The 12,438-nt window shown below is 29.0% G+C and overlaps 1 protein-coding gene and 1 long non-coding RNA gene across 3 annotated transcripts in view; one reads left to right on the plus strand and one right to left on the minus strand.

Annotated features, from left to right (window-relative positions):
* The window catches only part of LOC129971105 (cytochrome P450 2J2-like), a 26,611-nt gene extending 24,401 nt beyond the window's left edge, over window positions 1-2,210 (plus strand). The window contains exons 7-8 of the mRNA XM_056084590.1: window positions 122-309; window positions 1,794-2,210. Coding sequence (XP_055940565.1) covers window positions 122-309; window positions 1,794-1,972 — 367 coding nt within the window. The 3' untranslated portion in view covers window positions 1,973-2,210. The remainder of the gene's footprint in view (window positions 1-121; window positions 310-1,793) is intronic.
* LOC129971106 (uncharacterized) overlaps window positions 1-8,204 on the minus strand; it is a 27,773-nt gene extending 19,569 nt beyond the window's left edge. Inside the window, exons 1-3 of one of the 2 annotated variants that reach the window (XR_008784760.1) lie at window positions 8,162-8,204; window positions 5,470-5,554; window positions 2,262-2,611 (exon numbers count right to left, since the gene is read on the minus strand). This is a non-coding gene — a long non-coding RNA (uncharacterized LOC129971106). Of the gene's footprint in view, window positions 1-2,261; window positions 2,612-5,469; window positions 5,555-8,161 lie in introns of those variants that run through there. The other variant, XR_008784759.1, reaches the window with a different exon arrangement.
* Window positions 8,205-12,438: the final 4,234 nt, after the last annotated feature.

The raw sequence follows: 12,438 nt of genomic DNA on the forward strand, positions 1-12,438 counted from the left end.
AAAAAAAATTTTACTTTTGATCAAATTCCATTTTTAGTATAGTATTCTATATTAATGATTTTATATAAATCTTTATGAATTTATGCATTCAGGCTTTTTTAATGTATGATGTCCCTTACAGTACTTTGGGTGATTCCACTGCTGGTGGGTACTATATACCTAAAGGAACAGTAGTCGTGGCCAACTTCTGGAACGCACACCACGACCCCCGATATTGGAAGGAACCTGAAGAATTCAATCCAGAAAGATTTCTTAGCAAAGATGGCAAGTCTGTTGTGAAGTCAAATAATTTTATGCCATTTTCCACAGGTAACTATCTTTAGTATTAAAATATTTAATATTTTAAACATAAACTTTTAATAATATACTAAAAAGAAGAACATGATTTATTCCTTCTTCTGTAATATGGCATTCAGTACAAAAGGATAAATGTTTGATGGGCTGATAGAAATATTCTAAATAAATTGAACTTTAAATCATATTTATAATGTATTTTGATTTGTAATTTATGTTTAGTGATAATAATATTAATTATGGTTTACTTTTTCTTAGAAAATTAATTTCAGTTCTTGTTTTAACTTTCATATTTTTGTTAAAAAAATTAATTTATCGTTTTTTAGGGTATTAATAAATTTTTATTTGTACAATATTTTATCATTTATTAATTTCTTTTTGTATTATTTCATAAATTTTATTATTTACTTATTATGTGATCGAGTGATCATTATTTTTCAAATTCATTGCCAAATGTAAATCATTCTGGTATGTGCTATCACATGGAACAAATTTTTTTTTAAATTAATGAATTAAATTTATAACAGAAGTCTGGATATATTTGAATATTGTATTGGCATTGGAAGCACATAACTGTATAAAATTTCAGATCTCCAGAACATCAAAATGTAAATGTCAATTCTTTTATAATATTTCATTATTATCATATTCCAATTATTTTCATGTTTACAAACGTAATTAAAACGAAGTTACATTAAACGCGTACAAAATGGAAGTTTGAATCTTGGATTAACCTTTTTCTCGCTGACAATACAAAAACATTTCGGTTGAGTTTATTTTGATGAAGGTACGGACGCGAATCAAATGTTGCTGATTTCATATGTTGCGTTTTTTATAATGCGAAAAGCTATAATGAGACGCAGAAAAGAAATGCATCGACTTCAATATAATCATAATTTTTACACTCCTATTATTTCTTAGTGATCCATTTCAATCTTTCCCCCCCCTCTGCAATTGAAAGGTCAGACTTTCTTTCCTCACCAACTCATCAAAGCCCCATCTATAACAGTATATGAGAGCTGACTAGATATTTATCCGTGAGGAAAGAAAATGGCAGGTAAATCAATAAAATCAAAAAGATAAAATAAAATGCAAAGTATAAAAATGAAATCCTATAAATGCTATTAATTTAATACAAATCGTAAGAGACCAAAATTAATTTTAAACTTTATTAATAAGAAGTTCTTACTTGAAGGAATGGTTTGGGAAAATAGAGCAATAGAAGGTTCCGAGAAATAAAAAAAAATAAGCAAATGATGAAAGAGTAAAAAAATGTCTGACGACCACTGCTGTTTTAGATGGCCAAAACCGCGTGTCAAGAACATACGTATTATATTCTCTGATAGAAGTTCAAAAAAATGTACAACTGATATGTTATTGGGAACACTAAGGAATAATGATATATTAGGTTCCCCAACCAGTTTGAGTTTTTTAGTAAATAAGATAACCTGCATGTTTGCAGAATAAAATGATTCAATTACTTTTTTTATGTTTTTCAGGTAGAAGAGCTTGTCCTGGTGAATCTATGGCATACATAGAGATGTTCTTGTATTTTACTTCGATACTACAGAAATTTGAAGTAGCTTTTCCGCCTGGAGCTAAAGTCGACTTTTCTGCAAAATTAACAATCACATATAGACTGGATCCATTTATGGTGCGATTTATACCAAGGAACTGAAGAAACCCGAAACTGTATTACAACAAATATCGCATCAACAAGTCGATGTTTAAAAGTCATGTGATTCTTTGTATGAATACTATTAATAAAGGAAATAGGCAATTTGATTAAAAAAACTGGAAGGTGTTCTGAAGAATGTTATGACTGCTTTAATCATAGGGTACATTATGCAAGCATATCTATCGATTAGAATTAAAAAATTTTTATTCCAGATAAATAAAAGCTGTTTTTTTTTTCAAATTTAGATTGCCCATAAAAACATAAGAATAGAGAACAAATGAATTTACACACAATCATGGATAATTTTCAGTGTAATCTCCATGAAGATTCAGGCATTTGTCATATTGGTGAATCAAGTTTCCTATCCTCTCTTCGAAACATGTTAGTACCAGTAATCTTTGCTGAGCTCTGTCGATACTGCTTCGTTTAGCGGTTGCGGTGTAATCAGCTGTACACAAGTAATGTGAGCTAGACATTAGTTTACCTTTGAAGCTTCTCATCGGTCTGGAATTATTATTTTGGCATTCTAACTAGTTTTTCAATGAAGTCAGGAAAACCAAATCGGCTCTAAGCTGCATCCTCCATGAAAAATCCAAAATTGTCGCAACAGAAGTTCTTGTTCAATGAATTGATGAAGTCCTTCGAAAGAAAAGAAATATACTAGAATACCATGCAACAAGTTGGCTGAGCATCAAGCCAAAATTGTGACTATGGAAAGTGAATGCTTATGCATTCCTATTCCTATCTTTAGTTAAAAGATTTCTCCCTATTCCTTACTTAAATTTCCAAAAGGGGAAAAAGATAGGAAAATTTAACACTACGGAATAATTTTTTTGGTATAATTTATAACAACTCCAAGCAACGCAGTCATTTCACCATCATAACCTTTTAATCGTCATTTTAATTTATACAAGGATATGTCATCGTTATAATTCTGCTGCCATGTGTTGCATTCGCATTGAAGTTAATATCAGAAAATAAAAAATTTTGAAAACACTTTTATATATTTATGTGCTACAAATTTAAAAGAAAAATAACAAAAATGTAGATGTTAGAAAAAAATTGTTAAAGCGTTAGGCACTTACAAAAATATTCTTTATTTGTGTATTCGGCATTTGTCTTAATCGCATACTATTGGCAAATATTATCCAGTTTTAGCTTCAACTAGCATGGTATTCTTGACATTTTGTTTTTGCAATAATTCACTGGCATGCGGTTAATACACAAAAACAACATATTCCAGAATATGGGACGACGTTTTATAACATTAGTAACATATTTTTTTAAATTATGTTTAAAATATTTGTGAGTTTATTCTTCGGATATTCATATAAATTATGTTTCTTTTTTTAAATTTTGGCGCATTGAGAACTGAATGATAAATTTATTATAAAATTTAATCCTTACAAACATGAAAAAAGTTCAGTTGCAATAAAAGTTTTAAAAAATGGCGATACGTGAGAATCTGGCACTGTAGGACACATGAAAAATGTAATCATTGTGAAATAATTAGTACCACACATAGATTTATGACTAAAATAAAAATATTCTTAGAATAATTTTTTAAAATATTCAATGGAATAATATAAATTAGCAAATTGTACTTTCGCAGTTATTTTCCTTTTCAATTACATACGTATCTGAATGTTCAGATGTTTTAAAAAATCCCGAAACTCAGTTAAATCGAAAGAGCCAGCTTCTGATTCATCAAATGTCAAATAACATCCTAAGGATAATCATCAGAAATTACATGCTTAGAGTCTTTTTAGAATCAGAAGTAAGTAAAAATAACTGACTATAGGGGTTTTTACGATTCATTCATTCTTCCTTTTCTTTTTCTTTTTGTAAGGAAATGTTAGCCTATTATTTTGATATTCGTTTATCGATAGCACAGATGTCATTAATTGTAATTTGTTAATAAAGGCAAAGCAGATGATATTTAATTGTAATTTTATCAATATAATTAAAAGGAGTAACTTGTGTAAACATTTTCAGAAAAAGAGGGAGAGAGAAAGAAAAGATATGATTATAGTTCCAGACTGAATATTGTTTTTTTAATTTATTTCTAATTAATTTTACTCCATCTATTCTTATAAATGTGGATAATTTTGTAGTTTATTTAATAAATTATTAGTTTGGTTTACTGAATCTCTCGAGTCTTAACAAAATAGCATACCTTGAACGACGAGTTTGGAGGCACATACAACGTACTATGTTCATTTTCCATATTTTCAAGGCCCTCCCCGTTTTTTGATGGTGCTTCATATTCAAAATGAAAAATAAAGATATTTAATTTAGAGTTTGAAAATGTAAAAATGATAATAACTCAAGTCGGAAACCACTTAATGTGCTATTAGAACTTTAGAGCTGCAACATTCTATGAAATTATTTTTTTCTTGTAGTGGTTTTATCTTATTTGATTATATTTATCAATACTGTGCTATGAATGGTCAACTAAAATGAATAAATAAATATGTAACAAAGAAAGAAGGAAAAAAAAATGAATAAACAGGATTAACCCTTTGGAGACTGGAAGCCTCTGTCGTAAATGCACGCACGGGACGGTGCGTCCGCGAAAGGAATCATCCCACTGGACGGGGGTTTTGCGTCGCTAAGCCAAACTTTGAAATAAATAAAAACACTCACACACACACAAAAGAAAGTTTAAATCCTAACGCCGTCATTTTTTCTGCCTTTTTAGATTATTAGTTCATTTACAATACGAGCACATTCTTCCTCTCCCAAATCGTTTTTTTTTGTCATAATAAACTGAAACCAAGGCTTTCTGTAATAAAAAGAGAAGTGTGAGAAATGTATCCAAAATCTACGCAAAGTACAAAAGAACTGACGGTAAAACCCAAAAAGACTAGTTAAGGTTTTAAGGTTACACAGAAATAAAGAAAAATTAAAAAAGAGAGAGAGAGAGAGAATAATTGGGAGGGAGATCAGAAGCGCGAATGATTCTATCAAGTGGAAAGTTACACAACCCAGCTCTACTTATATTACTCTTACCCCCACAATAGCTGATGAGTTAAATACCAAAGGCTGAATATGAGCAAACTGAAGGTCAGAATATTAAAACTATATTTATTTCAAAAGTAGTGGACACGGGGAGCCATCTAGTGACGCTTAAAAATTGTTCCAGTTTAAAATGCATATATGCATCACCGCCCCATGAGATATCCCGAAATGCACGCCCGGCTATGAGAGACGTGCGAGGGTTAAGGATAGATAGGCACCCGGTGAAATCATATTACTTGTTTGCTCTTTCAGCTTATTATTCTTTTAAAATTGACATTCAAGCATTAAAGTTTTGTCTCCATTGCACCTTCTAAGACTAAGTTTGGGGCATGTATGCCCCCCTCGACTTATCCTCTGTCACTTAGCCTCTGCGAACAGGACAAAAGATTTCACCATGGCGTAAATAAGATGGAAAGGCGATATCGATGAACATTAAGTAATTACTGTTAAATGTTGAAAAAGAAATAATTCCTTACCTAACATTCCTGTCAAGTTCATCAGTAGAAAAGTAGATAAAAGTAGTAGTTCAATAAGAGAGAGAGAGAGAGCGAGAGAACTCCACTAAAAACGAGAAAAAGTTCTCCTTAAATTCATAATCTAATAAATTAAATATGATAAATATAATAATTTAAAATATGATAAAGTTAGACTACACAAATATTCAGAATAAAAGGAAATAACTCAACATCTATTTAACACGTGTGATCAATTATGATTTTATATCAGCATTAAAAATTACAATGATTAAAAAGGATTATCATGGTGTGATATAAATAATTTGTAATTGGTTTACTTCGTAAAATGTTTCAAACTTTTAATTTCAGCATAAAAAAAGAGAAAGGGAGAGAAAAAAACCCAAATATTAAATAATTTTTCTTGAATTCTTCTTGAGGACATGAATTTCACATTCGAATCACTGTCATCATCAATGCGACTTTTTCTGACTTAAACGATCGTGCTGCCATCTTTTGACATTAGATTAAACTATTTTCAATAATTTTCACTTCGCCATGTGGAATTGTTCAATACAATTTGATTATTAAAAAAAATATTTAAACAATCGTGCTGCCATCTGTTAATAGTAGATTAAACTATTTTCAATAACTTTCACTTCGCCATTTGGAATTGTACATTACAATTTGATTATTAAAAAAATATTTAAATTGCTTAATTTATATACCTTACGATATATCATGATTTATAAGACATGAGATTTCTAAGAGCAAAATAATTTTTAAATCACAGCTCTCGTATATCTGCATAAGTGATCCTAATTTATATCATTCCATCCACTTTATTCATTTAATTAACAATATCTATATCTACCAACCAATCAACCAACTATCTGACTATCTATATATTTTTTCCCATTATATAGAAATAAATATCAGAATAAGAATTTAAAAAGTTCCAAAAAAATTATAATAATTGCGATCAACAATTAATCATATTAAAGCCAATTAGAAAAAAGAATATGATAATAATATCCGGGTTGCGAGAACATTTACAATTCTATCCTAATTACAAGTTTGTTATAATTTTTCCTTGTACGTGAGGCAATTTGTAATAGCTTTGAGGAAAGTTTTAACAACAACAACAAAAAATATTTTCGTTTCAGCATTTTTTAATTAATTAAAATACATAAGACATTTCGTTATTATTATCACTTGGCATAGTGATAATAAATGATATCAAGTGATAACAAATTATATCATAGAAAAAAAATGTTAAATTGATTTACTCAACCGTCAATCGGCATTAAAATCGCAGTGAACACACACAAATAAAAGGCCGCTTCCTAGAACACACATTTCAAAGCCACATTTTGCAAATTAATTACCGAACTTTTTTAAAAAATTAGAATTGCAAACCACGGTTGGCTGGTGGTAATAACTTGCATGTTTTAGATTCGAATCCTGGTTAAAGCGAAGAACTGCTATGTAAGTGGGTCAAAGTTCACTATACCCTGTCGGACCCAAACATTCTACTGCAGATGTGGCACGGAATAGAAGACTGTCAACTCAGACACTGTCCTTGTCATCTGATCACTATTTAAAGTTATAGGATCTGTCTCAATATAATCCTAATCATGCTTCAAAACGGAGTATTGATGAAATTAATACAATATATTCCCCAGCGATGTTTGTTTAGTTTTTGAGATGCGCCACGCATCTCTGAAAACTAAACAAATCCGTTCTTTCTTTTCGGAATCTGCAAGTTAGTTCAAATCCTCTTCTCTCTTTTCTATTTTTTATATCCAGATCTTTCCTTTATTCTTTCCTTCTCTCTCTCTCTCTTTCTTTTTTTGTTCACTATAAAAATCTTAACAAATTATTAACAATTTTTTTCTTGGAAATACTGTTAGACATAAGGAAGGATTTAGTTAAAAACTATTACCTTCAATCACGTGGTGAATTTCGCCATTAAATAAGATGGGCGTCTAAGATTTGCTTAATAAACAGAATATTAACTATCTAAAACATGGAAAGGGATATATTTAAAAAGATTTATATAATTATATTGATTGCGAATCCCTTCTTTAAAGTTGTTGTTCCCTGTTACATAAAATTTATCAGAATATGACTACTTAAACGGTCGATGGCGATTGAAATTCACGGTTAAAAACGTCTCCTTTCGTATTCTATGTTATAAATATTTATTGTAGTTGCTATTTACAAGGTTTAACCAAGTGCAGTACAATTGTTTTAAAATTGCCTTCAATTTTTTGGGAAAATCAGTTTTCGAGTGGTCTTTAGAAATCACAAAATCATTTGGGGGAATATAATAAATTTAAAGAAATTATGAGATATGAAAAATTTCTGTACTATTCGATTTTAACCGATTTATTGGCAATAGAAAGGCATTGTGTATTATAATACTTTATAATAAAATAATCTTTAACACTGAAAATAAGGATAGGAATGATTTATTTAAAAACTGTTGGTTTATGGATGCAATGGAGTTCCATTAATTGCTCATATCGTTTGTAACCGCAAACAAAACTAGTTAGCGCTGGGCGCCAAAAATTATTCCTGCTAGAAAAAAAACAAAACTTTTAAGGAAAGAAGCTTAATTGATTTAAATCTTTTTAAAGAAACAATAAAGGACACAACACACGAAAAACAATAATAAGACAAACAATTAATACAAATATTTAAGGAAACTTACTATTCTCGGAGTTAAACATCATGCTTCCTCTTTGACTCCAGAGCACAGACTGAAATTTCGTCAAGCGGACACTAGGTGACAAGCTGGAATGTTACGTAAGCATGTTGCCCCGCCTCTCACTTGTAACGCCCTCTAGCGGTATATGTAAAAAACGATCAGTCTTTGTAACATCATCGACGAAGCAGCAACGCCGAAAGGCAAGGCTCAATCCAACTCCCGAAAGCGGAGAAACAATAAAATCTTTAAAATACAAAAAAGGTCCGTCATCATTATCGAACCTCTCCACTGGAATAGTTGTCCGGTTACACATTTAGATTTTTAATTTTTACTTTACGATGTAAACAAATTTAGTTTACAAATGTTGAAATTTAAGGAAGATTTTACTTAATTTTTTTCCAATTAATTCCATTAAGAATTTAAATAAATCAAACGATTTTATCAGGGAGCTAGATAGCCTCGAATAACTTTTTTTGTCAAAAAATGTAAAGGTCAAATTAAAAACTTATAGAAGTGGCAGACGCTGAAAACAATATTGTAAAAAAAAAAAAAATTAAAAATCCTTAAAAATCTTTAGCATTTCTCAAAAAAAAAAAAAAAAAACTTACTGTAAATATTTTTATAATTTCAATTTGTTTTGAGTTTTATTCTTTACATTTCCCATATTCTATAAATTTTTTTATCTCTAAAATCAAATCCTAGATAACAAAAACGATTTGAGTTGATTTAACCCACAATAATAAGACTTTCTGGATTTTTTAAATATTCCTATAAAGTAAAAAGAAACATTTTGGCCTTTGAAGATAAGCAGCGAATCATATGAAGAGTCAACTAAGGAGATGGGTGAGGAAAATGATGTAATCTGAAGTGATTGTTTCGTTCGAAAACCTTGAAAGGTTGAATAAATGTAGAGTTCTTACTTCAGGATCCTGCAATAAGCTAATATACTGTTTAGGGGATGATTAACATTCTTTCAAGGATAAAATTTGTCTACTCTATGACCTTGAAAACTAGTTATGAACAAAATAATAATAAAGCAAGTAATTTTTCTCACTATGACGCCGTGGCGGATTTGGACATTTTGCGGCCCGAGACAGGGCACATTGTTAGGCCCATTTAAAAAAAAAAAAAAAAAAAACTGGTGTATTTAATTTCCTTTTTTTTCATTTTTTTTAACTTAAATAATATGATGATAATTTTTTTTTTAGTTACTTTGCTTTGAAAACGCATATATTTAAAAATGTATATGCCTTTTATACTTATTAATTATAATTAAGCGTGGTCCGAAATTATAGGCAATTATACTTAGGCAGATTCTAGGAACTTATAAATATTGTAAAAATTAAGTGACTGTAATGAAAAAAATAGGAACCTAGATAATTATATTTGACAATATGTTTTTATTATCCTAAAATTTTATGATTTATTTTAAAATTTTAAAAATTTATGATTCTGCCTAAACGGAGAATCAATACAGCTATTTTATAAAACATGGATTTTTAACATCGATACTTCAATCTTCTTTGAATTTGAACACTTTCAAAATTGATTTTTTCCCGGAATAAAATAAAATTTTCATTCAAATTGGGTTTTTATTTCAAAAATGCTGATATCTATCATACATACGACACAGTTTTAAACAATTATGTTTATTAATGTGCTATAGACAGATGCATATATGCATATAGGAACAAAATTAAAAGTATGATTTTTAAAAAATTTTATTAAAAATAACTTATTTTTCACAAAATCATTTCATAAAGATACCCGTTTTTTATTTTTCTGTGCAATTTTGGAATAATTTTTGGTAATTTTATAATAATATTCGTCTCAGTAAATTATTCGTATAGTTAATTCTTTTTTTTTTTACCATTTTTATAATAATTTGAAAAATTCACGAAGTAAAATAAAAATTAATTTTTCGGCAATATCTAAACTACATTCTTTCCTCGTGCTAAAAACAAGCGCTCCTCTTTCAAATTTTATGAACAGATTCCAATTTTTTAGTAAACAGAATTTAAATGGGCTAAACGCACTTTCTAAGCTTGGTTAGAATGAAAATTATTATATGAATTTCTGATGACATAATAAAAAGTGGAAGTAGTTTTTGCTTCTTGTATTTTAAGATTTAAAGATCAGCTTTTTATTCGATTTCTGACTGCCTTGCCAATTCGTTCGTTAGGTGTGTTAAAAAATGGGAAAATTGTGACAGCATATAATTGCAAAAAAAAAAAAAAAAGCGTTTTTTTATCCCGAATGATTTTTTTTTACTATATTTACGCCATTATATGAATTTTGAGTAAGCTGCAATAAATTTTGCTTGACATGTGTACAATTTGCTTTGCAAAATTAAATCAGGTACAATCTTTTGCACAACAGACTAATTATATGCAATAATTAGTCTTGGAAAAAGTTCAAAATTAGAATTTTATTTCAAAACTTTGCTGAACATCTATATCAAATATAACACAAGCTTGGAACAAAATTAGAAAAAAAAATTTACAAAAATTAAAAATACCGAATTTTATAAAATAATGAATTGCATAAATACCAATGAGTAAAAAAAAGTATGATTAATTGAAAAATAAAATGAATAAATGTATGCAAAAAAGTCTTGAGATATTAAAAATGTGATAGAATTGTTTCATAAAAGAAAGCTAATCGATCTAAAAAATGATAAAATTAGATTCTAAAAACGCTGAAATCCGCGATTCCTTGGAAATGGGTCATGTCTGCTCTACTAAAATGGATTATATATTCTGAAGAAATTCCTCAATACGTTATTAAAACAAATGTTTTTTTAAAAGAAAATCAATACGCGATGACCATGACGTAAACAAAAAAAGTTGTATCTGAAAATATATTTAGATTTGAAACAAAGTAACTGATTTTTTTAGAACAATCGGAGATTATCAATTAGAAAAAACTTCGAATGCCAATTGTATCTTATCATTATATTTAAAAATTACATAATAAAAAAAGGAAAACAAATTAAGCAGCTATTTTTCTAAGAATGACAAACTTGTCCTTGATTTTGATGTTTAAAATTTCTAGTTGAAATTTTCTTTTCTTTTATTCTTTTTTGATGGCGAGATGACACATGGAGATAGAAAATATTTGGTTTTTTACGCTTGATTTAATATTCCTTCTTCTTTTAAATTTGCATCCGTCTGCGCGAATTTGAGCAATTATTTCCTGATTGTCATATCAAAAGAAATATTATTTCAGAGCTTTCCATAAGTATGACATAATTTCATCATCTAAATGGTCTTTTAGGAACCACAACATTCAATCATATTTGCATTTTTCAGTCATTTCATTGAAATTAAGTTCAAAATAACGCTTTGTAACCTTATTGAGGAAATTCGATTGACAAAAAAATTTTAAAAATAGATTGAGCATGAAACTGATTTCAAGTATAGGATAATATTATATTGCATTAATCTGATATATATCATTTCAAGAAGTTGAAATTTTGTTTTAATTATTGAAAATGCGCATATATAATTTAGGGATTTTCTACCAAACAGCAAGATCCCAAAGGACATAAAAGGATTTATTTATTATGTTGTCAGTCTCAATCATCTTCCGACGCGTGTTAAAAGATATGCAAAGAAAAAAAATACAGTTTTTTTTTAAATCCATATTTTTTACATTCATAAATAAATCAGCCGGAATGGTTTCCCGAAACATTTCTCATATAATCTCTAATAAACCTATCATAACAGAGAAGGATTTACATGACATTGGCTTACAATAGGCACGAAATATTTAGTTTAGGCGTAAATTTAACGTTTTTATTGATTCTGACGTGTCATCCTTGGCGCGCTATTTGGCGATTAATCCCTGTCATTTGTTAAAAGTATCCAAAATTCGAATTTTGTTTTAGACATGTTTTTCTTAACCGACTGAAACAAAAGTTTGACACGACACTGCACTTGTAGTTTAATGGACACTAATGGGCACTTTTTGCATAATAAACAAAATCCCATACCAAATTTTATATATTCAAGTTACTACGTTTTTGAATTATCGCGTTTACTTATTTCTAAAAGTACAGACGAACAGACGGTCAAACTGTAACTGAATTTGGATCAAACTTTGATAGATGTCTAGACTATAGATGTTAAATCCGTGTACCGAATTTAATATATCTAGCTCTCTTCGTTTTGTAGTTATTGTGTTAACTTATATTCGAACAACCGTAAAGACGGACTTCCTCAGAACAGAATTTATCAAAATCTGATAGAAATCTGCAAATTTGGTGTAAAGACCGTATA

This window comes from Argiope bruennichi, chromosome 6 (assembly GCF_947563725.1).
Source record: "Argiope bruennichi chromosome 6, qqArgBrue1.1, whole genome shotgun sequence".
In the NCBI taxonomy this organism is placed as follows: domain Eukaryota; kingdom Metazoa; phylum Arthropoda; class Arachnida; order Araneae; family Araneidae; genus Argiope; species Argiope bruennichi.